Below are 27201 nucleotides of genomic sequence, written 5' to 3'. Positions count from 1 at the left end.
ATGCTTTCAGAGTAAAGCTCCAAAAAATAATTGAAAACAGACAAAAACAATGTTAGCTTACATGCAGGCTAAAATGTAGCTATGGTGTTGTGTCAGGATTAAAGGGAAATTTAGCCCTGTTTCCCAATGTGCCGTGGTGGTAACTGTAGAAAACATTTTCAGGCATCAACTTGCAACTGCAGTATTGGTTCTTGTGACATCTCTAGTCTGACTCCATGTAGATGTCCAATAGATGAACGATACATTTAAATTACATTCACAATTTCACCCATTTCCTGTTCTTTCAGGAAGCTTTGGTCAGCGCCTGGGTGCAGTTCAGTGATGGCAACCAGACGCCTCTTGACATATATGATCCAGCTTTCTACCGAATGACGGTGACATCTCTTGATCAGGGGGTGGTGTCAGTGCAGGGCATTCCTCCCACTGTGGTGGCAGAGGGTGAGGGTGAGGGAGTCCTGGTCAGAGTAGAGATGTCCATCTGTGAGTCCTGCCAGAAGTCCAAACGCAAAAGCACAGTAGCTGTGGGCAACGGCAGCCTCAGGGTCAAGTTTCAGTCAAGCAGCCGGCGCCCAGACGGCAACACCAGCAGCACAGAGATCGGCACTGTCGGCAACAAGGACAACGGCAGTGACTATGGGAACGACGGAGAGGAGGTGGACATGAACAGGAAGCAGAGGAAGCCGTCCCAGGATACTCCACCACGCAGCTCAACGTCAGATAGAGAAGAGAGTGCCATGCAGAAGATCACAACCACGATCAAATCTACAGAACGGACCTTCATCACCAGCGGCAGCCTCGGAGGCGTGGCTAAGACCAGCAATTCAGGAAACACCGGCAGTCCTACCAGCGTGGTGAATATCAGCATGAGCAGCCCCAGTGACAGCAGCAAAGCATATGGCTCAGACAACATGATAGTGGAGGATATGAGCAGTGTTGGCTTTACCAGCACCGTGAAGGCCCCTGGAAACCTGGTGAACTATAACAACTTCCCCACCAAGGTGGAGGTACCCGGGCAGGAAACAACCGAGGTAGAAACTGGTGGTGAAGAACTGTTGGCCAACAGGCCGCTCACAGATTTGGAGATTGGCATGTACGCTCTGTTGGGTGTCTTTTGCCTGGCCATCTTGGTTTTTCTGGTTAATTGTATCTCATATGTTGTCAAGTTCAGGCACAAGAAGCCTCCCTCTCACGGCCAGGAGCCCACTGGGCACAGGCACGACTGGGTATGGCTCGGCACAGACGCCGAGCTGGTGATGAGCGTGCCAGGCAGCCCTGTCCAGCAAGACTCCCAGACTACCACCACCGTCATAGACATTGGGCCTGATAAGACTGCTCCTCTGTCCAGAAGGCCCAGCTGCCTGGCCTCCGTTACAGACTCGCCCCTCAGCTGCGTGGGCTCCCTCAGGAGCAAACCTATGCACGCTGAGTCCGTCCACTCGCCCACCAGCAAGAGGAAGAGAGTCCAGTTCACCACCTTCTCCACTCTGGAGCGCCAGCATTCGCCACATCTCCCACCCAGAGAGAACGGCCACGGCATCCATTGGGTCGGGAAAGAGGACAGCTGTGAGGAGGAACCCCAAGTGCCCATTACAGAGCCTGGGTCCCACTTATAATACAGAACCTGATCAGACCTCACGTGTACAGTAGACGTGGCTTTGATCACCTCAATGCCTTTGTTAACTCCAATAACTGTCTAAAATATGTGATTTTGGAATTGCCCTCCTCTACATTTCATTACCTATCAAGGCCTTTTACATGTATATGTACTGTATATTACTGTTAATACTGGAGTGTGGATGCGTGTTAGATGGCTGACCAGATGGACTCTTATTTACACAGTGTTTAAAGCCACCAAATGTTAATGCTGCATGTGGATATCTACTTCTCTAAATTTTTGCACTCACTTGCTGGTATACACGGTACAAAGACACACTGAAAAGTATCGTGAATAACAAATACAATATATTGAGTAACAATTATAATACAGAATTTAGGCTGACAGATAAGGATTTCACCAAAAATGTGGCTTTGATTAAAAATAATTCTAACTTAAATGGGTGTTTTCTATTATGCAATATCCAAGACCCCTTTCTATGTAAATTTAAGTTGATCTACTTTTCATTTGATTTTTTTCATTAAAACACTATGATCTTGATTATTGTTGCCTTTTACTTGCTTTTCTATCATAAAAGCTTATGCACTTGTCAACTTCTTTACCCATGTTTTTGTGTCTAATGGTCAAATGGGAAGAACTCATTTTGAAATCGGTTCAGTATTGAGCAGTCAGCAGCTGTGACAGGCTCAGATTTTTTATTATAAGTGACAACATTATGAAAAAGACCTCAAGGAAAAGTCTCGCTCGGAAACCTTGTGTAACCCTTCACACTTCAGAATTTCACAATAAGACTTCTTCTTGAGTGAGACTTTGTTAGACACAACGACAATAACATTCTGCATAAAGCAAAGAAAAATACAAGGTCGCCCATAAAGTTGGAATAAAATATATATTTTTTACCTCTTTCCATGAAATAAATGCAACAATGTGATTTATTATTGACAGATAGTGTATATATTCTAAAAACTTTATTAATCAATCTTTTCCAAACATAATTAATATGAAACTACAATTAATATAATACTGTCTGAAAACAAAATTATTCCAACTTCATGGGCAACGGTGTATCCATAATGTGGATCAGACACTGATAACAATCTGAGCCTGTCAGTGACAAAAACAAGCACTTTTAGTGGACATACATTGACGGTGGAACGACTATAATGCAGCCAGTTGTCAGGTGCCCCCTGGCCTTCGCCCGCAAAATTTCACAAGAAAAGGCCCATGCTGACCACAAAGAAATGGAAGAAATTACCACGGAGACACAAAATGACAAAAGAGAACCCAAAATGACCTCAATGAGATGAAAAATACCTTACAAAGACAACAAAGAGACTGTGTAAGTAGAAAAAACACACAATTACTTCAAAAAGGGACAAAATGACTATGAAGAGACACAAAATGACCACAAAGACACAAAAATCCACAAAAAATGAAAGAAAAAGCAGCATTAAGTTTGTGTCTTGCTTTTATGTATAGTTTGAAGGGCCTTTTGCCCGTCTGTGCCCAGGGGCCCATTGTCTCATAATCTGCCCATGCTCTTACTGTAGACACAATACAAGGAACAAAAGTGTCTAGGTTAAAAAATACCCAAGTTTCCCTTTAAGCATCTATCAGGTTTTTATGAAGCATATCATCTCTAGTAACAGTATTCAAGTCAGCTATTTGTATTCATCTACATTTTGTATTATTCTCATTTTTCCAGTTGCATCAAACATTCAACAGTGGCATAGTGCAAAACTTTTGAGAACATTCAAGTTTTCCTAACCAGCTCACGCCCCAGAGTGTTGCCAAAATCAACCTTTGTAACAGCAAATTACAAGAACCCTTTGTGCCCCCATGCCCTTTAAACAAATTGAGTTTCTGCAGGGGCACTCGAATGTGTGCAACCCAACCATTGCACTTTATTAAAAATGAATGTGGTAGCATACAGGCTGGAAGGAAAAGAAATGCTGGAACAGCTTTAAGCAAGATTAGATGAGCTGATCTAATGCATTGGAGGAGAAATCGAGATTTAATTTCACTTTTAGAATTTTGTTAAGTAAAACAACCAGCAATATTTGACTCAATGGAAGGAAAGACAAAACAGTTTCAGTCCAACACCGACCACTACTTTATTAAATAGAATAAATGAACAGAAAGTCTTTTTATATTAAAAACCAAACTTTAAATAACCGTTCATGTATTTCAAATATATTAAATTTATTAATAGGACAAAAATATCTACTCTAGGTCTTTGGTTCAAAGTGCTCTGCAGCCGAGTTTCAATCTGGCAGTGCAGGATTGTTCCCTGCACCATATCTGTAGCCTGATTTCTCAACAGACAGACTAAAGGCATCTGTGATAATATTTCTGATGATAGATATTTCTGCCGGTGTAATGCCCTGCTCTCTGTCGCTGAAGTTCCTGAGAAAGTTTACAGAGTGTGGCTGAACGCTGTGACCTTACGCTGAGAGCAGAGTGTCCACCAGCCGCTGGTAGGTTTCTCTCTCCTGTTTCAGGCTGTGATGCTCCTCTACGTAGAGTTTTCCATTCCTCACCACTCTCTCTCTCAGCTCATGATCTGACAACAGTCTCTGAGATTGATGCACAAATTCCTGGCAGGGATAAAAGCAAAAACAAGTCTGATTTGCTGCCAAATGCCACTTAAAGCTTGCCATTGAAGTTGCCTGAAGATACAATTTTTTCTAAAGCATAAAAGATAATCCAAGGAACGAGAACAGAAGTCAGATAAGAGCCTGTGTGCTGATTAGTAAATACTTCAAAAAAATGTCTGTACATTGCCAAAGGATGGAGATATTTGTGGCTCTGGATCCAAACACGGCTGTCCAATAGACCTTTTCAGTCTATCCTAATAGCTGCCACCTCTCGTTTGCTTATGAAAAAAGGGGAAAACAAACAAATTGACTGCTACAGTTAAACAATACTAGCGCACCAGCTGTTACAGGGACATGGGGAGGAGAAGACTGGGATAAAAATTAGACAATTAAAAAGTGAGTAATGGTGTCATCGCTGAGTGTTGAATGAGATGTGATGTATCCACATAGCATCCTGAATCCTAGTTGCTCCTTAATTGGCCCAGCAGACTGAAAGAAGCCTCCAACAAAATAAAGTGAAAGTGCCTTAAACTGTTCCTGCAACATGGCAGCCAACGTTTACTGAAGCAGAGAGCCAATGGGCACGCAAAGTTTTAGCCACTGCCAGTCAGCAGGCCAATTCACTTTACTTCATTCAAGTGATGTGATTATGTCTGGAGAGGCTCTTGGTAGGAAACGGCTCTTCTGTATGGCCATATGAGAGCTATAAATCCTCAGCAACAGGATTAAAGCTCAATGTATGAGCAGCACGCGTATAATCACTTCACTCTTAGTGCAAATTATAAAGCCAGACAGGAAGTGCCATTTTCTCTTTAAAGCTTTCTAGTGTGCGTGTGTTTGTTTCTTTGGACATATTTTTAAAATATGTATTACTTTGAAGGTTTAAAGAAGCAGGAAACACTGTCAATCAAAAATAAGAGGGGATTTTAAACAAAAACAAAAGTCTTGACCATGATCCGGTGCAGGAAAAAGTTATTGGCTGAAAGACTATCGCTCGCTGCCCGTCGGTCCTGGCTGAGGTCGTGGTTTATCCAGCCCAAGTCGCTGCAACCATCTGTGAGAGCTTCCTCCTGGCAGCTGAGCTGAGCGCACGTGACCCCTCCCCCGGAGAGGACTTATCTCCCCGCCATCACGCAAGAGCATGGTGTCTTGACAGCAAGCCCTCTGTCAACTCGCTTTAACTTACGATATTCTCCTTTTGCATCAAACCTCATTATATATCAGACTGAAAAGCTCCCAGGGGATCTCTCCACTTTGCACTTTTCTGCTATGTGTTGCATCACCTCATGATAATGTGGAATCGTTGCTCTGTCCCTGAAGGCTGCATTTTTTGATCCTAATCTAAGCACCAGGGGAAACATCAGCTCCTTTTGTTATATTTTGCCTGCTCAGATTGGACTAATGATGAGAATTTGAAGTACAAAGTTTGACAAAATGATGTAAAGTTTTCTTTCTTCAAATTGTGAGACTTTTGGGAACAGACACATCTTCAGTCATTCTAAGACAGGGCTACAATGCTACTTAAGTACTTTTCTGGTCAGTTGAGGTGACAGGTAGCGCAGCTGCTAGCTGCAGTGTATATGCAGTACATCCTCCCTGTAACCCATCAACACTGGCAGTGCTAAAGCTTAATGGGGTCACTGGGTCAGTGTTTGTCACTATTTACCTGAGGAGATAAGTACAGTAGGCCAGTGAACTCATGCTGCACTATGGCTGCATTTCCTGGAATGTCCCTGGCCAACACAGGAACCCCGAGATCCATGGCCTGTTGGAGCAGAGACATTAAAGGTATAGTTCACTCAAGATTTAAAAAAAATACACATTTTTCTTACCTGTAGTTCCATTTATCAATCTAGATTGTTTTTGTGTCAGTGGTGGACACAGAGATGTGTGCTTCCACTCTAAATAATGCAACTAGATGGTACAAAAAAAACAAACAAACAACTGAAATCATGACCCAGTTACTCAAAATAATCCATAGACCTTGTTGTGAGCAGTTTCATGTAAGAACCAATTTCTTTCTATGCAACTAAACCCACCAACCGTATCACCATGCAGTTAGTGATACAGTACCATATAGCACCAGTGAGCTAGCTAACGTTACAGCTAAGCCAAAGACTGGAGCTGTGGTATTGAGTTCCCTCCTAATCACCCGCCTCAAATGATAGAAAACATCTTGGGGAAAAATGGATCTGATGGTAAATGGACTGCACTTGTATAATGCTATTATAGTCATAGCGACTTAAAGTGCTTTGACATTAGAGATGAACATGCATAATGTTCATCCACTAGTGGCTGAGGCTACCCTACATGGTGCCACCCGCCACCACCAGTAATCAATTCACACAACCCATTTCGCAGCATCGGAAGCAATTCGGGGTTCAGTATCTTCCCCAAGGATACTTGAAATGTAGACTGCCAGGGATCGAACCACCAACCTTCCAATTAGTGTGTGACCACTCTACCATCTGAAACGCAGCCTTTAGCTTTTAGCCTGGCTCTTGTCCCATCTGCTAACATGGAGGGTGTTGAGTATGGGATTAGAAAGCCGACATAAATCACACACTCGTAATGAGACCCGCGCGCAAATCAAACATCCACATGCGCAAATTGTTTTTTCGATCGCTTTCCAATCTGCTCGCAAAACTTTTCTCTGCTCACTCGCCTTTTTTATTGGCCGTTTTTTGTCAGTCAGAGGGCGGGCCTGGGGGGGGGGCATGCCAATCACCATTGTACCGAATATGATTGGTTGAACGACTTTGCCGATTACACAGCAAGGTGAGGCAGCACTACTAAGACAAACGGGATAAACCACACATCCCTGAATGCCTGAATAACATGTATTGTAATTTGGTGCTATATGAATTACATTATCTTGACTTGAATGTTTGCAAAATGTCACACAGAGCATAGCGTGTTTTTCTCCCCGCAGGCTCCAATAGTGCTCAAGGGAGCAGAGATGCAGGATACAAAATAGCTCGCGAGTGATTTGAAAGCGCTCGAAAAAACAACATGAGCGCATGCAGGTCTCATTACAAGTGCGCAATTTATGTCAGAGTTCCAATCCCATTGTTGAGGGTTTTTTTTACCTAACCTGGTGCACGCATTTGGTCGGACCACAAAAACTGCTAACAAGATCTGTGGATTCTCCTTCAGTAACCAGGCCATGATTTCTGCAAAGAGACGTTGCTGTTGAGTTTTAAATATGTATTTTTGGCGCTTTGAGAACAAGCTGAAGGCATACAAATTTGTACTGGGCAACTCACACCAAAATGATCTAGACTGATAAATAACACTGCGGCTTCATTTTAATTTGAGGGTGAACCGTTCCTTTAAACACACCCAATGTCCCAGACAAAAGTTACTCCCAGACTCACTTTATCATTATCAGGAAAAAAGAAGAAGCTCCTAAGCACCTTGGAAGTTGTACAGCTCAGCTCTTCGGTGCTTTAGTTCACTTACAGAATTAACAATCTGTATCAGCTAATACCTTCGGCAGGTTGTTGAGTGAAACATGCTAACATACTAATCAGACTTTAAGCCTACTGTGGATTGTCTTAATCGACTGTGTTTAAAAGAGATTAAGTGGATTTGCAGGTTTTGCTCACTCAGGAGTGGGAAGATTGGAGTCAAGCAATTAATTTGGGTAATTGTCCCTGAAGTGGTCAGATAACATTGTAGCTGAGCAAGAAACAGCAAGATAAGGCCTCCTGTAAATATTCACAGTTTACATTTTTCATGGGTTTCGGATAACAAATTCTCACTTTATACTTTAATAAATCAAATTCTAATAACCAAAACATTATTCTGCACCACGATGCATGAGATATAAAGAGATAGAATTGCTTTTAGCAGCTGAATTGAAGTCAGGACATGCTATTGTCCAGTTACCCATGAGCCCTTCAGGTGTTTACCTCCAAAATGGCTGCTGACATGCCCTCTGAGACGGAGCTGTTAACCAGGGCGAAGCACCTTTTCATGGCAGCATGAAGCTCCTGTTGGCTCCTCTCCCGGGCCAAGAAGACCCCTGCTGTTCTGCGGAAGCGGCGGCAAAGCTCAGTTCTGCGTGACTCAGGGCTAACAGAGGCGTGAATGACGCTAAAGGGCAGTGACAAGCTGAGGGCAGGAAACACAGCTGCACTGTGTGTGACATGCACGGAGAGTCCAGGTAAAGCCCTAACCAGAGAGGGCAGCTTCCTGCCGCAAAGAGCTTTGTTGTGGTGGAGGCCCTTGGCGAAAAACTGAAAGATCAGCCAGGACTTGAGAGTGGGAGGACAGATACAAAAAAAAAAGGATCTTGGCGCTCCTCTCAGATTTTTCATTCTGCTCACATTATGTCAAGATAAATGTAAGCTGCATTTTCTGAGATATTTTCTTGAGCCACATGGGATAAATAGAAGGATAAGCAGTCTGCAAATATCTCACAGGAGAAAAACTCTTGACAATTAGACTGTCAGATCTCAAGTATCCTTTTACGAGATGTATAACTAGTGAAGAAAAGAAAACAATAAAGAAGACTTACCTTTTAACAACGGCTTCCACTTCAACAGTAAATACAGGATCGACCTAAGAGAGACAGAAACATTACAGGACTAGTGAAAGTGCTTGTTTTCATCAAGGATGCCAGCAATGACTTAATCTGAAAGATGAAATAAACAATGACACAATTAATCATTTCTATCATGAGCAAATCATTCTCTGAAAATCCTGTATTTTTCAGAGATTGGGGTCAGAGTGGGGTGGGTGGCCAATCTGATTAATTGCAATGTGGGATTTGCGTGCATTAGCATGTCCACAGAAAAGTCAAAGCATAGCAATTTAGGTCAAAGATGTTGCCAAGCAAGCTGCTACTTTTTTTCCCCCTCTTTCACTTTATAGCTCATGGAATTTTCAAAAATGGAATCTGCTTTAAAGCACGTGTGCATTAAAAATCCAAGAATCTGAACGGAGAACATTTTGGTATCCTGGTGTAATCTGGGATTTAGCAGTCATTGTAAAAGCAGCAGGGGATGGATCATGATAAAGGCTGTATTAACAAACACAAATGATTTAAGCACTGTACTGATTCTGTACTGTCCCACGGTGATTCAACAGAAAGTGGAGGGGAAGGATGTCGCTGGCCAGGAGGGGAAGGCAGACACTACATTAATGTTTCAACTCTTCCTGTTTTGTAATGATGGCTCTGCCACATATTTTCTTGCCTTTAAGCAACAAATATTTGGTGCAAAAGCTTTTTACCTCTGAAAATCTAACATTACACTTTTAGAGTAATGTTAAATCAACAATAGCAGCATTTCCATTAAAGTCAAAGTGAATTTTGAAGCAAAAAAAATTGAATTTTTAAAGAAAATGCAAATTAGGGATGTTTAGAGCGAATAAACAAAGCTGTATTAACGTGCTTTCATCAGAAGATGGCAGTGTAATGTATTGATTTAGGCTAATCCGTCAGTGAACAGTAGAATAAGAAGAGATTGAGCAAGACAGAAAAAATAATTTAAAAAAAACAGGTTACCACTTTTGTCACCCATGAGAGAAAATTTGGCAGGAATTAAGCAACTTATATTTTTTCTTTCATGTCAACTTGAGCGGAAACAGTTAAATGTTCGCTACATCAGAACTTATTCACAAAAAGCATTTCCATCTCCTGTTTAGCACATTAACTTTTTTTTTGAAAAAGACAAACACACCTCAAGTGAGTGTAAAAACTTTTATCCGCGTTTTCAAAACTTTTTCAGATTTTTGGTGTTTCCATCGAGCTTTTCCAATGTGAATCTTTAAAATGCACATTGCAATGTGTTGATGGAAACACAGTTAATAATATAGAATATGCTGCACATTGTGGTATGACTTAGCCCAGCTACAGAGTTAGATGTGTCATCACTGACAAACTGACCTGAAAGTTCCCCTTAATGCCAGATGCTCTGCAGCCAGAGCACTTATTACTTGAATGAGGTAACCTTGAGTTTAAAGTACGTCTTGACAGCCTGAGCAAAGCATGTCTCATTCTAACGTCCGTCTGTATTTTTAGAAGTTACAATCACTTCATTAAATCTATTTAATAATGGTATATTCAACAAAAACAGGCATCCTATAATCATCAAGAAAACAATCTGGTTGCTATATAAATGCATCTATATTACATGAATAATATATGGATTTTCATTCGTCAGACAAACAAACAAACACGCTTCCGCTGTGATTCAGGGGTGTCGAGATGAATCACACGTCTGTGCATCCACTGAACCATTTCATCAAACAACAACAAAGCAAAGCAGAGCAAGAAGCGGCAGTCACACAGTGTATAAGCCCCTGGCCATGTCTAATTGAGTTGTTTTTTTTGAGCAAATCTAAAGCAGAACATACCTTTTGCCTGACACCACTGTTTGAAAGAAAGAACAGACACTAAAATACTGTACACCGGTGTCATATCACAGGCAGTCAGGGGGAGAGAAGATGAAGACAAACATACAGAGAAATCAATGAGTGAGAGATTGAAAAAGAAATGGGGGGAAAAAGAATGGAGGCTGCTGCTGTTGCTGGGATATAACTGGATTCCAATATAAAGGTGCAAGCAGTTAAAATAAACTTTTATAGTAAACGTATAAAAAACCCTGCTCTCATTTGACTGTCTGACTGATTTATGAAATCGTAAATCATGGCAGGCTACTTTTTTCAAATTATTTGACGCTGTTGACATGAAGCCACGTTGTCTGTATCTGTGCAGTTAACCCTTGTGCCTCACAAACGAATAAAAATGTCCACATTGAAACCCCATTAGTTCTATTATTACAGGATTTCAATCTAGAGCCCTGGCTTCAAAATGGTACAGGTAGTTTTTACTATTTATCACCAGATTGAGACTTTTTTTCATGTTTGGCCTATGGGGCAAATACATGCTACTCTCCTGGTTTCCACTAGGGACATTACTGCTGTTGTTGGGAGCACTGCAATGGTAAATGCAATTCATTAAAAATCAACAATATTGCTCATCATTGACAAATTCCAGACTGTGGGGAAAACAATAAATTTCCCTAGCATTAAATATGTGGATAGGAAATATAACATTTTGTGTTTTATTCCTTCCAGAAAACAACTCGTAGTTAATGGTTAAATATTTGAAGATAAAGGAATATTTGATAGTGATGATCAGGACTACTATTGGTTAACATATTTCACTCTGGGAACATGGAAAATAATGTTGATAAATAGTATATATAGCAGTTTTAGGAAGGAGGTGTTTATGTCCTTATACTTTTGAATATGACACAAATAATAAAAATGCATCTAAATCAATAGTGACGATATGCAAACAAATTGTCATTTAAAGGTTTAAAATTAAGAAAATGAACAATTGGTAGTCACAATCAGGAATGATGTTGGTTTAAGACTGAACTCATTTAAAAAAACAAACTAATATATATATATATATATATATATATATATATATATATAGCAGTTTATTTTATTTTATTTTATTTTTTACATTTTCCCTCTAAGGACATCAGTGCAACTTTTTGAAAAAATATGAAACACTGGTTAATGACTTCAGGGGCAGAAGTGGGATTGTGTGTGACACAGCTACAGACTACTTTGGCTATAATTTAGCTTTTGGTTACCAATCAAAGACGGCACACAATGCATGAGTATATCAAGCTGTCATCCAGTTAGACACCAACACAAACAGGACCACTACATCTGCTGCTGACCGTTGTCCTGTTTGCACATGATTGTCATTTCCTCCTCAGCGCTGCCTGTTAATTCCAGCTAAACAGCTAAAGCCGGTATCTCTGCTACATCCAATTAGAGGCCACCTCAATTCCCAGGAAAGGAAATTCTAAGTCATTACAACAGCACAGACAGTCACGGAACAGTGGGAGAAACATGGCAGGTATTGTAACTGTGTACTTACCTCTGGCCCAATAATGAGCAACACATTCAGTGGATTCTCACAATGCCATTCTGGAAGACAAAAAAAAACACACCTATATTTTCATTAAATTTCAGCATGTGGATTGCACACATCCAGCTCTCCTATCTGGCTGAATCATCATACCACAATGTGACGCCCTCTAGTGCTGTCTTATTACCATAACTGTGATGTGAAAGTCACATACAATGAAAGAGGATTTTCTTTTAACAAAAAGAACCCACTGATGTTGCTTATCAGTGGCAATTCTCACAGCTGAATATATTATAAAAATATAACATAGTTAACATAAAAAAGAAACAGCATAAAGGCAAGACTCGACAAGATAACGAGACAAAATGTCTTTGTTGGGCCAACATGAGCTGTCAGGAGAATCTTATTGCACTTTCACATAATTTTTTAATTAGCTGAAACTCAACCGCTGAGATCTAACTTCATTCCTAATTAATGAAGACAATGCATTGCCTCTACCACAGGCTACTCCTTTCAGAGAAGCTTTTTTTCAATTTGAAGGTTCACCTGGTTGAACAAGCTGAAAACATGCCAGCAAGAGACAACACCCCTCTTTCAGTGACTTGCTACATTACTTGACAATGTGTTTCTTCATTACCAGTATGTGTATAAAAATAGATGGTGGTAGACATAAGGAATTGCGTGGTTTACCTGAAAAAACCTCCACCAGATAGAGGGGGTCCTTGACTCTCCTGAGGCCACAGACCAACAGGAAGACACGCAGCTCATCCACATGCTCGCTGCTTACACCTGGAGAGCAGCCAGACACAGAAAGACAGCACCACAATATCAAAACACTGCATAATGAACATCCCGAGTACATCGGCAGATAATGAAAGCAATACATCACCCAAGGTCATGAGGAAAATAAGACAGCAGTGACTAATGTGCTCGCACAATTCTCTGATCAGAGTTGTAACACTCAGCAGGGAAATAGACTGCTGGAAACATTGAAAGGTTGCAGCCTAATCAGTGTGTAATACGACATCATAACGACAGACGCGCAGTGTTTGGGTGACAATTTGCTCACTGAACAGCCCCAGATTAAAATTAGCTAACCCAACATCACACTAACAACATCAAACGGTTTTTGAGAACCTTGCTTTAATTGAGAGGCAGCGCCACTAAATCGGCTCTTTTCCCAGATCATCCAACTTTCAGGATCAATCCAGAGATTAGTCAGAAACTGGCGGGCATACAGCTGAGCTCACTGCCAGCAACTACTGTTCTGCACCTGACCTTCTTAAAGCAACAGATAAAAGTCCTGACCCTCACAACACAGCCCTGCTCCATCATGATGGCAACACACACACACACACTCTGACAATTAGCAGAGCCTGAACTTACATCACTACGCTGTACTTCATATATAAAGTAATTATAATGGAGTTAGACTGAAGTGAAGTACCTTCACAACTAGTGGACAGAGGATAGCATCCTTACAATGGAAATACTTGTTTGTAGCCTGGTGACTGAACACTCACACAAATATATTAAGAGATAGGGCTGGGTGAGATGGGTAAAGTCTTCAATCCTGATATATGTCGTTTCATATATTGATAAGGAAATGTTTTCTGGTAGTGCGCTTAATAAAAAGCCTATAAGAGAGTTTTCTCAACTCAAAGTTTAGGCGGTTTCAATCAAACTCTGGTGTGGTTAAATCCTTGTTACAGTACGCCTGGTCGCTTGTGAACGCCCCAAATCCTTCCAGTACTCTGGTACGGACCAAAACAACCGGACTGAGACCACTTGGAACCCTAGTCTGGTTTGTTTGCACTGTGAAAGTAATCCGACCCAATTACAGGAAATGGACCAAAACGCAGTGGATTGTTGGCCACCTGCATGGGCATTCTGTGAGATGTATACAGAGGGACAGATGCAACAGGACTAGGAGAGGACTGACTTGGACTTCTGCTGAAGTCCAATGGTTTATTGACATCTGGGCCGAAGAACAGATACAGGAGATGCTGAATAAAGGCCACAAGATCAACCGGAGGAGAAAGTACTCGGGTGCACAATAGATCAGTGCAGAGTCAAGATAATATTTTCATGGTGCGTTTGGCCATGTTGTTTTGTTTGTATGTTCACAATTTTCAACGGCAACTTCTCAACCAATAAGAAATAAAACTGTGAGTCTATTTCCAGCTCTCTGCTGTCGTACACGATCACTTGAGTTGTGAAAGTTCCCCTCAGAAATAAATAAATAATTTTTGTATACTCTGTACTCCATGTTAGCAAAACAGCTCTATGGTCTGCTTCAGTGTAGAATACAGAAATAAGATAAGAAAAGCATTTTCGAAAATCAGCGTTAGAGCAAATCACATGTACCCAGGTGATGAGGATACAAAGGCCTTGACATTGATCAAATAGTGGAAAGAAATGAGGATTAACAGCGTTGTCACATTGTCAACTTGAAAACATTACTACTACACTCTTCTCTCAACCCACAATCATTCAAATATGACTTCACAAGGTTCACTGAGTGAAAGTAAAACTGCTGTTTCCAGCACCTCCAACTCTGATAATCATGTTGGATAATAATCACTGATGATAAGCGGGTATAATGTTTACCATGCTTATCTTAGTTTGGTGTGTTAGCATGCTAAGGTGTGCTAATTTGCACCTAACACTACAGCTGAACCTGAGAAGAATGCCATTAGCTTTGCAGGTGGTCAATCAAAAGTGAAATTAAATGCTGACCTGATGATTGTGCCCGATAAAAAGTTGAGGGTTCACTAAAATTATTACAATTTATCTATATGATAAATATGAATGTCTGTACTAAATTTCATACATTCATTCCATCCAATAGTTGTCAAGAGAGTTCATTCAAAACAATAAATGTCAACCTCATGGTGATGCTCGATGTAAAGCTAAAGGATCATCAAAGTCAATGTGATACATTATTTGTACCATAGACTGTATTTAAGAAGGACGGCCTGACAGCTCCCCAAAAGTCAAACCAAAGTGGAGATGTGATGCACTATATACAGACTGTGGTCTCCAAATTGTGCGCCAATCTGTCCAGTAGATGTTGAAAAATTTTCGCTGGATGCTGTTGGCACTAGAAGAAAATTCAGGGATCAACATTGTCAGTGGGTTTGACCTTAAATATCAGTGCAACATCCCAATCAATCCATCCAACAGCTGATTGCCAAGTGGTATATAGACCTCATGTGAAGAAAACATTTAAATGTTAAAGCCATTATGCCCTATTCTTTCCACTGCCAGAGAAGGCAATCTGAGTTTTTGTGAGCTTAAAGTGGAGTTGGTGTGAAGGCAAGGTCGAGGTCTGCTGGCTAAATGGAAGAACATTTATTTATACTGAAAGAAGCAGCTGTAGAAGGAGTTTTAACAGTGGAGGGTTGCAGAAGTGTCAGCAAATACATTTTTAATCCTTGACCTTTTTTCCTCAACAGTGACCCAAAAAAGATACATTTTGAGTCAACACTGTTGGCAGTGCTATCTGCAACATTTATGATTTAAGTGAAAATAAGCCCATAATAAAATGTATTTTGAAAGTGTCTGTGAAAAACTGAGAAACAAACCATTTTGAGAACAATACCACAGACAGACATGAGCACGTGCTTAAAGCACAGTGACAGTCGAGTGAAATCCCCTGCTGCCAGATAAGTCCAGATCAGGAGACTGAAGCAGCTCTTTTAATGCTATTAAAGAGCATCTTAAAATGACAGCGTAGAGTCTGGGCATTGACCCTGATCCTTGGAACCGATTGTCAAAAGAGCTCTCCATCTATGGGACGTATTGAACTTCCTTGCATTGATTCACAGGATGAGAAAGCGCATCAGCTGAGGGAAACAAACATGTCACTTCCTCAGAACAAGATGCAGGAAAATAATGGAGGACAGCTGGAATCATACCAGAGTGCAGACATGTCAAAATGAGAAAGAAATTCAAACAAATTCTTCAAAATTTGGATCTTTGGATCTAAGACACAATTCATCTTTGCTCGGGGGAGAAAAACAAAATTGTACAAATCATCTGTTGTGCCAGCAGCACACTTTTCTCTCTCTCTTTTGCAGTTCTGTGAGCTCTATGCAAAACACATTTGTGTTCGTTTGCCTTTGATTTCAGAAGGGCATTCTGAACAATCCCCTAATGCTTTAATCAGCGTGTGCGTGTATGTGTATATGGGTGTGAGAGCACATATCTATCGGAACAGCTTCTATTAATCTGTTGAGTGGCACAGGGTGATACACAGACTGCAGGGAGTGGCCTCAATAATGACAACGCCATCGAAATAAGAATTTAACTGAGGAAATCACATATATTAACAAAGCTACACAGGTGAGTTATATTAAGACAAAAAGAGGCCATCTTGGAACCTATCAGCTGTCAGTCTGAGTACTATGTAGCCTCTGGTGTGCAACATAAAATATATCAAGGGTTCCAGTGTAGCTGGCAGCTATCTGTAAAATGGATAGCCAGGCCAAGACTTCCTCTTCTTCTTCTAATTTATCTTAATCCTTTAGTTTGCTCTTTTCCTGTATTATCATTTCCTTAACAATGGTTGTTTTTAATTGTACTGTTGGATTTTTGTTGGAGTCCGATTAGCTAGAGATGAGAACATGGAGTTGGGCTTTAGAGCACTTATCTCTAACAGATATCTGCATATGAATTTATATTAATAAGGAAAGCTAATTCCTTGTCAGACAAAAGCCGACTGGTTCTGAGATTATATTTTTGGCCAATGCTTTCCACCTCTTTGGCTCCCCAAACAGACTGTTTATCTGCATGCAGCCAAAGCCTGCTCAAACACGATTGGTCAATACTACTAAGACTACAAACTGACTACAAACGAAACCAGAATGCTCCCGCCGCCAGACTATTTCCCCATTGCCTACAGTTGCATTCATATGCAAATACCTGTTTATAGGGATTGATATAGAGGTTTGATAATCCACCATCCAACTGTATATGTGAGGTTTTAAGGCAGCTAAAAGGTTCCAATGGGAAATGTTTGTGCCCACATTGTAGGTGCATGTCACATATCTGAGAAGTCTTATCAACTTTGGCTAGTTTCCTTCTCTCCAAATCAGGAATGCACATACAGATAGGCCAGATATTGGAGATAGAGCAGCATTTTTGGTCAGCCAAAATGAATGGATGAATTATGCATTAACTGTAATTTTGTAAAATATGGCTCAACACAGATCATAAGAAAGGTTGACTACTATTGTTTTGAGTAATCATGCCTGTGACCTAACATGTTTGGGTGAGCCAACTATTGGGAAATAGGCGTTTGAAGCAGAAATAACGTTGCTTTTTTTTTTTTTTTGAATGAGCAGAAGCTATGCCGGTGATGTATTTTTAATGCCCGCACATTTAACCGTTGTTTTGTTTCAATATGAAAACAACAGCCTGAAAACTCAACATGGTACTATGATCTATGAACATGAGGCCATTAACAAGCATGACATACCCCCTATGGCACAAACATTGTCCCCTGATCATGTCTCCACACTATAACATGATAAAAGGCATTACACTTGACATCTAAACTCCCTTCTCCTTTCATTTAAAAAAAAATGAATAAACTAATACACATACAGACTTCACTGAACACTACCTGTGTAATTTATTCAATAACCATGTTGTCCCTTGATGATCAGGTAGCAGGACAAGGTAACAGCAGACCCCCTGCGTGTTTCCTCTCATCCTTCAATGATTCAAAGCATCGCTGCTCACGCAACAGTGCTGCTCTTCATGTGTGTCCCTGCCTCACAAGGCACGCAGCAGGGGCCACAAACAACATACACCGAGTGGCTTTCATGGTATGACAGCTTCTGGATCCCTGTGCTGATGTGTGTGCCTTTGGAGCGTACATGACACCCACATGACATACGTACAGGATAGTCATGTACCTTCAGTCAGGTAGGAGGAATAGCACTGGGCCACATAGAATAACTTTATTCTATAACCTCCACTCACCCTCATTATACTAACCTATATACAATATACTCTAGCTTTCGCCTTCAGTAATGACTAAATTAAGTCATACTCAAGCAACAACCTCCAGGTCTGAACAGTCAAGTCAATGCGGAAATGCCTTAAACCTGCATTCTTTCTAATGGTCAGATGATTGTATTGAAGTCTATGAGAAAATGACCCAACTTCTCACTTGATTTAGGACTTCAGTCTCAGTTGCTAGTTTCAGCTTCTTCTTCAATACAGCATGATGTTTATTTTGTAAATGGTAAATGGAGTGCACTTATATAGTGCTTTTATCCAACTACGCTCATTCACCCGTTCACACGCGCATTCATATTGGGCTACCAGGGCACACTGGTGCCACCTGCCACCATTGGGAATTCATTCACACACCGATGAACGCAGCATCGGGAGCAATTTGGGGTTCAGTATCTTGCTCAAGGATACTTCGACATGTAGGCTGCCATGGTCGGGGATCTAACCACCAACCTTCCGTTCAGTAGGCGCCCAATCTACCAGCTGAGCCACAGCCACACCTTTTGTAAGTTATGGCTCCATTTAGAGTAATATAGACGATAAAGCAGGGTATGCTTCAGGGCGTGGCTACCTTGTGATTGACAAGTTGCTACCAACATGTTGTCTGTTTCTGATGCTGTCATTGTTTTTTTGTCTTACAACTTTGACCCTTTCACTGTGTGTTTTCAGTTCATTAAAATGAAATGTGGTCAGTGAAAAATGTCTTGTTCAGCAGTTGTAGGTTGGACTAAAAGACACACTAATAACTTAGCTCCTACCTCTCATCCAAGTATGACTCCAAAATACCAAGATCCAAACTGTCAAAAACCAAAATGGCAACAGCCAAAGAGCCAAACTAGAGGCTTCAGAACAGTAGTCCACAAACTGATGGGTGACATCATGGTGGCTTTGTACACCTCTTATATACAGTCTGTGGTAACACTGCAGGAGTCCCTTCTGTCAGACTGTGTTGCTATATTTGAGGAAGACTAAAACATGATTAAACTGATTGTTGAAATTGAAAGAGCAGATCATCATAGCTCAGAATGAGGGCATGGAACATCTCATCTTTTAGACAGCAGAAAGTCAACACCACCTAATGATGAACAAGCAACGATGCCTAAAAATGTTACAGTTTTATGACAACTTCATGACAAAAGTACATTTACAACAATTAAGTACAGAGTGCAGGATCAGTTATAATTCAATTTGAACTGTGCAAAGCAAAATCCAAAATCTTTCTTACTGATACTGAATGCATCTGACCCACATCCATTAAAAAACGACTCAGACAAATTAACACAATCAGAGCACATACGCAGAAACTGGAACAATGTTTACGGCTCTAACAGCAACTGTGAGTCCGATTACAGTGCTTTCATCACATCACTGAGGAAAAGCACAACAGTGGTGACTCCCATTTCAAGTATAATAAATGGAGAAGTGACTGTGGGCAATTAGTATAACTTGCACCGGCTGTGAAGCGTGGTGACAAATGGCCCCGGGCGGCAGTGCTATTAATCAATTGTGCCTCTCTGTACTCAACGTTGCTCTATATGAGCACTAATGTACCTGGGATGGACATCATCTTGCAATGTCCAATTTAACGCCTGGGCTTTTTGTGGAAAGGATGCTGGGAGTAACAGAGCTATTCAGATGGGAGTTGGAAGACTGGAGGTGAGAAGGGAAAAGGGAATTCTGCTACAAACTCTGACCACCACATTGACAGATCTAACATCGCACAGAGTAGATTTATGCTCTCTGATTTGTATTTTTCAGGTTGGGGGCATATGAATGTATTTCCAACTGTGATCCCAGCAGTGTCTCCATTGCACTGCACTAGTCTATGACTAATAGTGGAGGGTTTTTATGTACACTATTGCAAACAGTTTCAAATACAGTCATGGAAAAAATTATTAGACCAACCTTGTTGTCTCTAATTTCTTGTTCATTTTAATGCCTGGTACAACTAAATGTATATTTGTTTGGACGAATGTAATGACAAAAACCAAAATAGCTCATGAGAATTTAATTTAAGAGCTGATATCTAGCCATTTTCCATTGTTTTTCTTGATAATGATTTTGGTTATTATCAAGAAAACTATGGAAAATGGCTAGATATCAGCTCTTAAATTAAACTCTTATGAGCTTTTTTGGTTGTTATCATGATATTTGTCCAAACAAATATACATTTAGTTGTACCAGGCATTAAAATGAACAAGAAATTAGAGAAAACAAGGGTGGTCAAATTATTTTTTCCATGACTGTATGTGGCACACTTGAGTACGGTCGGTGAGAACTACACTAATAAAAGCTATTTTAAAAGGGAGATTAAACTTCAGTTTCAGCTTCAGTCATGTACCTCGCCATTATACTGCATATTTTGTGAATGTGCATACAACTATCCCGGGTGTAGTTTGAGACATATTCTTAATAATCAGATGAGACACTGCTGTCAGCTCTGTTTATAATGCTTAGACCGCACCAACTCAGTGCCTGACCAAAATGATGCTTGCCAATAACAACGTAAAGAGCACAAAATATTAAGCTAAAATACAGTTTATCCAAAGATTAGGATAAAGCCCTGCTATGAAAGGGTAAGGACACCAACCAAAACAAAAACAGTTTTATTTGCTTTTTCTGGATGATCTGCAGAACTCCCTCACCAAGCCTTGAAACTGTTCACAGGGATGCCTGTGAATTATTAAGTCTCACATTAAACACTAGCAGAAGTGACAAGTACTGAAGCATTAACAGTACCTGAGCTCCTCAAGAATTCAGTCCAGCTGAATGTCTTACTCACTTCCGTCTGGATACCTATAAAATAAGAGGGACAAATACAAGGCAGTGTTTTTGTTAAAGCCTTCACTGTACATCAGTGCTAACATCCATTATGCACAAAAATATATATGTTTTTTTAATAGGGCCGGGACTCGATTAAAAAAAAAAAATCTAATTAATTAGAGGCTTTGTAATTAATTAATCGAAATTAATCGCATTTTAATCGCATGTAAATATTTGACCTGAGAACATTGAGTAATTTTTTTCACATGGATTTTTAGTATACCATTGAATAATGACTGAATACATAAGCTTAAGCAACAAAAATATTGTTTATTTTTGTTCAAGTCCAACAGACCAGTGCAATTTTTGTCATTAAGTGTAGCAATAGCATATTTAGAAATATAGTACATTTCAGAAATTCAGGTAGCCTATAGGTAGGTAGACCTTCTGTAAACTATAATACTTTGTTTTTTTAAGTAAAACACAATACTTTCAAGTACATTCACAACGTTGGAAACCCTGACTATTAGAAAACATCTCTCTGTTGCTTTAGAGGCCATAACAGACTTTGTTGATTTACCACCAGCTGGTTTAAAAAAATCAAATTAATTTCAGTCCATTCGTTCGTTTTTTTGTAACAAAATGTCCCATCATCCACAGGGCCAACCAAAGTCTCATCAGCTTCTTCTTCTCACTGTGGTTTGTTGCTGTCTGAACTCATGAACGCTAGTTGGTGCTCCAGTATAATCGGTCCGCCTGAAACTCATCCAGTGAGAAACGTTCCGCGGTGCAAAAATAAGTGCGATTAAAATGCGTCAATTTTTTTTACGCATTAATTTTTGTGTAATTAATTAATCTTAACGCGTTAAAGTCCCGGCCATAGTTTTTAAGTTAATTAGAAAAATAAGCAAGTTCAGACTTGTTTTTCTGATCATAAACTAATACTCTTTATTTGTATTACACAGTGTTTGTATAAAACATATATTGTAATAACCTGTATGCATGATTTAAACTGTAAAAAGTGGGATTTCCACATCTTTTTTGATAATATTGCAGATCTAGGTGCTATATAAATACTGTGAAAGTATCAAAATGTTCAATCCAAAGAGAAATGCACACATGTATTCAGAAACTGCCTTTAAATGAGTCATCGGGATTTCTGTAAGGTTGTGATGTCACAACTATACTATATTTAGGTAGAAACGAATCCAGCCATGCTGAATCCGTGGATGCAATGATGGTGCAGAGGTGGTGAGAGCACAGATGGGTAAGAGCAGGACACTGACTAATCAGAGCAGACTGGGCTTTTCAGGAGGAGGGCTTAAAGAGAAAGGCACTTAAACAGAGTCAGACAGAGGGTGACTACAGGTATATTCAGACAGACATTATGAGGGAAGAAAGCTATTTTTTTATAGATTAAAGCATTAAACGTGTTCTAGTAGAAACCCAAAATACAATTTTTAATTTAAAAATTAGCATAATATCCCCTTTAAGCTATTTGAAAACATTATTTTGTGTGCTCCATGTCAAAAGTACTGTGATAGTGATCACACTACAAAAAAATAAGCTGTCCCTGCTCTGGGCTCAGCCATGCAGCTGGCCCAGGGCTCTCCTCTAATCTATGGAGGGGCACTATTTGCCAAACATGGCCACTGGTGGGAAACAACATGGAAGAGTGATTTAGGCTGTCCTGCATGACACCGTGGCCAATGGCAAGAGCAAACACAACTCTGTACTGTGGACAGCATGATAATGGAGGAAAAAATGTCAAAGCTGATTAATGCAACACTTCAATGGCGTGTCAGGGATGCAAAGCATCAAGCGAGGATATTCATCCTGCAGAGCTTACCTTGGGGCTGGACATAGATTTTACTGTTCTGGGACAGCTTGAGAGGAAAAAAAGCAGTTGGAAATTCTGGTTAAAAACACATCCAACACATCAATACATAAGTGTTTTAAATCAACCAGTAATTACTGTTAATGTTTGTTGATACAAATTACATTTGATTATTATTAATTTCTCTTCTTATCAGACAATAACCAATTAATGCTTGTTGTGCTCCAAACATATTTAATCAAAATCCTCACTTTAAAAAGAGTTTCAGGAAAGCAGTTGCTAAGATAATGGTGGTGCTACAAAATAAATCAGAGGGGATAGAAAGGAAATTGACTGGATGCTATCACACTCAATTCATCCCCTATGTGTGTTTTCTGTCACAATAAAAAGCGTGGCGATGCCTCTCAGTGGCTGTCCTGTCTGCCTGCTGTCAGCACTAAATGGCAGAGATAAAGCATGCCACTCGCCTCAATCTGCAGCCTATGGCTGGAATCTAATCTGAAAATAAAACATGATAATATTGTTTTAATGCCAAACTATTATGGGGCAGGGCAGGATATTGTGTTTGTATAGTAAAAGCCCTTGTGTTGTATTTATTGGGGCTGTCAGACTACTGCTGCCTGCTGATGTGCTGGAGACAGCACAAACAAAAACTTTTGCTCTCGCTACTTGATTTGTCACTCTAGTTTTGCAAGACAGGGGTCAATATGTTGTCTATGTTAAAATATCACTCATGACAGTCTTGTTAGTTGCAAAGGTTGGAGGTGCAGCATAGCAGGCGGTCCTGAACATACTGATGACACGCATAAAGCACAGAGAGTGAGAACTGCTCACATTAGACTGACTGGCACATTCAAGCATCAGTGATTATTAGCTATAAACTACTTTAGTTGGTCTATTACAATACTAAAGATCATAATCATACCAAAAACAACTGTGCCTCTTCTTTCAGTTTGTCAGTAAAGGCAACTGCAAACCTGATAAGAAAAAAAAAATCATTATCACCTGTCAAAACCATTTCAGTAAAGAAAAGAACTGTGATTACGAGCAGTAAGTTTTAGGCTTCTATGAGCAATGACAATTTCTTGACAATAGAGGAAAAACAGTGGTTACAACAGTAAAACACAAAAGTCTCCCGGCTAAGGCTGAATACGTGAGAGCAGAAAAAGCGCTGTGGTTTGAAGGCAAAGGATTTAAGGATGAATACAGCTAGAATACAAAGAGGAAAACAAAGGGAATGTAGAGCAAAGAACAGTGGGGAGATATTAATTTGCGCGTGTGTGAGCGTGCATTATTAAATGGGGCAACAGAGTGGTGACTGAATTTTATGATCAAGGTTTGTGTGAGAAGGCACTCGCAGCGGGGGGTGCCTGGATTCAGATGTTTGAAGTCATGAAACCTGGATCTCCTCAGTTCTCCCAGAACGCAATTATCCCCTTAGATTTACTAGATGGATGCCTAACCATCTTTTTTTCAACATCATGATAACAGAGACACCTGGGTCTGACGTTAGAGCACAGGACAGGATATTGATAGTCCTGTGAGCACATTAACTTTTCACTGTTAAACTAAGGGGGGAAAGAACACACAGCCTGCACAGCTGGGGTTGCCCTGCATGTGATCAGCCTCATTCTTTCATACCAGAACTCCAGGTACTGGAGAATCATGTGGGGCTCCTGTCCTTTTTTTCCCACAGATAGTTGATACCCTACTGAACATGGTGAATGTTGTCTTTACTGTTTTTAATTGGCATGCAATTCTGATAGTAATATCCACATCATTTCTAAAGATTAATGCTATCCCTACATTTAGGCCACTTGTGCAGTGATTCACCCATTTATTCTCTCTGGTCTCAAATGTAAAAACAGCTTTGTTCTGAGCTAGTCAAGCTATAAAAATGTTATTATATCCAAGACTGAAAATCACATGGCTAGTGAAAATACAGGTTGTCTTGATTTCTTGAATCAGGTCAAATAGTTGTATTTACTTCCTGCTCGCAGTTCAGGGTGGTGATGTCTGCATCCAACCTCTATAAAAGGGAATAAGTAGAACACTTTGATACATTACTGACATATTTGGTGCCAATTATGGATAAAGTACCTATAATTGATATATTAAGACAAACGTGCGGCTTCATCTCTATAGAATACATAAATTGTTGTTTTTTGTCATTTGTACTCATTTTTTAAAAAAAAAGGTATATTGCACAGTTTATTATTACAATTTAAGTCTAGTCTACAGTAGTTATTACTATTGGGACATATTGTTCATTACATATATTGTTATTGTGCAAATTACGACTGCAGTTAGTCCAAGACCTACAGTGGTTAAGAACGCAACAGGTATTTTCACAAAATGTTCACATCTGAGAAAAGGCACACTGTCTGTGATCTGTTGACTCAAGGGGTAAAATGAATGTACTCATTGTGGAGCTTTGTGGATATAAATGGGTTAAAATAGTAGTTTACAGCAACATCACCTGGCTTTCAGTAGCACCTGCTCCATAACCACAAGCTTCTGCTCAACTTTCACATCTTCATTTATATCTGTTCCGCCAAAGATAACGCCAAAGGGTACTTGGATGTCTGGTGTAAAGGTTAGAACATAACATAGAAAGGTCCTGACATTTGTGGGACAGGTAACAGTATACTTCTAATATTATGCTGACAAACACAAATGGAGATAAGTGAACAGTTCATATAAAAGCAAGGATGTTTACCTAAGAGAAGTTTGCCTGCTTTGAACAGGTGAATGGCCAGTACGGCCTCAAATGGAGGATTTTGAGATATTAGGTTTGCCACCTCAGCAGGAGACTGAAATTCTGCTGCATCTCTGAGCTCACAAGTGTGTCCTGCTGATTCAATGTGGGACCTAAAATAAAAGAAACAAAGGACTCTGGATGTCTACTAGGAAAGCAGGATGGTTAAGTAAAGATACAAATATTAAAACTAACTTTATTGCAAAAGCCTTGTTTTTCTCATTCATAGTAATCAAATGTTTTGTTGGTTTCTTTGTGTTGTCTACACTATTTATACCTAGAGCTTCCTCTTCCTGAATCATGTTATAGCCATTGGTAGAGGAAGTGTTCACACCCTTTACTTCAGCAAAACAACTAATACGTCACTTTGAAAATACTCCACTACAACAACTGCACTGACAATTGTACCAAAGTAAAAGTATTTATGTTTAATAAGGATAATGTACTTTAGCCATTACAAATATAAGTACTTATTGTGCAGTAAAATGACCCTTGTGACTGATATACTGATATAATTAGATCATTATTACTCATGATTTTATATAAAAGCAGTATTTTACTGTTGTAGTTGGTTAAGGTGGAGCTCACTTTGAAATATTAACAAATGATAATGTATGGAATAGGTACTGTAAATACCTAAATAGTGAGAAAAACTGTCACAACTTCCCAGAGCCCAAAACTCCAAACCTCATCATCATTACTAATACATTATATTAATTAGTTATTAAAAGGAAAAAGGAAAAATTTCACATTTGATGAGCTAGGACCACAATACTTTAAACTAAAAAATGACTTCACCAAAATAGATTCAAACTATGTCAGTAGTTATACGTTTTAGGTGTAAAAAACATCAATTAGTAAAATAATTAGTCATTAGTTATATTACTAATTCATTTTTAAAGCTGTGATATTTTATTGTTTCTCTTCAAAACCCACAAGTATAAAGTGGCATGAAAAGACTCACGTACAGGTACTACAAATCTGTACTTCTGTACATTACCTGAGTAAATGTAATTAGTTAAATTCTAACACTGATTATAGCTAGTAAGGTGGAGACAGCCTTATTTTTTAGATAGCCCTGGTTAACAGGGAACTACACTGTCAGTGTCTAATGCAGCCTCAACAGGTTAAAAATAATTAGCAACAGCTGTTGTAGCTAGCTACACTTAGCAATAATGTAAATTACCTTATCCTCTCAGCTGTAGTGTGGTTCCCAGTTTTGGGGCTGAGACAAGCAAGAAAGAGTATTTTCATATCTCCACTATAGGTTGGTCTGACGAGCTAACTTAACATAAACATGTGTGAAAACCTAGTGGAATATTGCAGCAAGCAGAGCCTCTACGTGTTGTTTCAGTAGGCTGGCTGAACTGAACACCTATCACATTTCCTGAACCCATGTCTGCCTGCAAGTTCCACGTTGAGCAAAGCTACACGAGAGCGCCACAGTTAGCTCATTAGTGGGTTGGCAGCGGACCCATGCTTGAAATGTTTACAAGTCCGTCTCATATACGTTCCCCTGGAAACACATCACGGTAGCACACATTGTACAGGCACAGTGTTACGACCTATTTCAGTATTTTGTTTCGAGACCATCATTTGAGACCGAGTAAAAAATATCAATAACACACTCGTGTCTCCTGACTACTGTATCAATGCCAGAATCAGCAATAACTAAAAAATAAGAAAAAAACACACACTCCCACT

At 39.8% G+C, this 27201-nt stretch overlaps 2 protein-coding genes across 2 annotated transcripts in view; one reads left to right on the top strand and one right to left on the bottom strand.

Moving 5' to 3' along the window:
- The window catches only part of LOC131974741 (transmembrane protein 132D), a 37034-nt gene extending 34885 nt beyond the window's left edge, over positions 1-2149 (top strand). The window contains exon 9 of the mRNA XM_059337184.1: positions 288-2149. Within this exon, the coding sequence (XP_059193167.1) occupies positions 288-1613 (1326 nt within the window). The 3' untranslated portion in view covers positions 1614-2149. The remainder of the gene's footprint in view (positions 1-287) is intronic.
- A 1555-nt stretch (positions 2150-3704) lies between these two features.
- On the bottom strand, positions 3705-27173 carry glt1d1 (glycosyltransferase 1 domain containing 1). The gene is made up of 12 exons (XM_059337185.1): positions 26684-27173; positions 25459-25610; positions 25219-25324; positions 23665-23716; positions 22752-22788; positions 20879-20935; positions 12803-12901; positions 12122-12171; positions 8735-8778; positions 8127-8247; positions 5879-5977; positions 3705-4212 (listed from the first exon to the last, which is right to left on the bottom strand). The coding sequence occupies exons 1-12, from the start codon at positions 26749-26751 to the stop codon at positions 4060-4062; spliced, it is 1038 nt and encodes a 345-aa protein (XP_059193168.1). The 5' UTR covers positions 26752-27173; the 3' UTR covers positions 3705-4059.
- Positions 27174-27201: the final 28 nt, after the last annotated feature.

This window comes from Centropristis striata, chromosome 7, assembly GCF_030273125.1.
Source record: "Centropristis striata isolate RG_2023a ecotype Rhode Island chromosome 7, C.striata_1.0, whole genome shotgun sequence".
Classification (NCBI taxonomy): domain Eukaryota; kingdom Metazoa; phylum Chordata; class Actinopteri; order Perciformes; family Serranidae; genus Centropristis; species Centropristis striata.
This window is presented reverse-complemented; position numbering and strand designations above follow the sequence as displayed.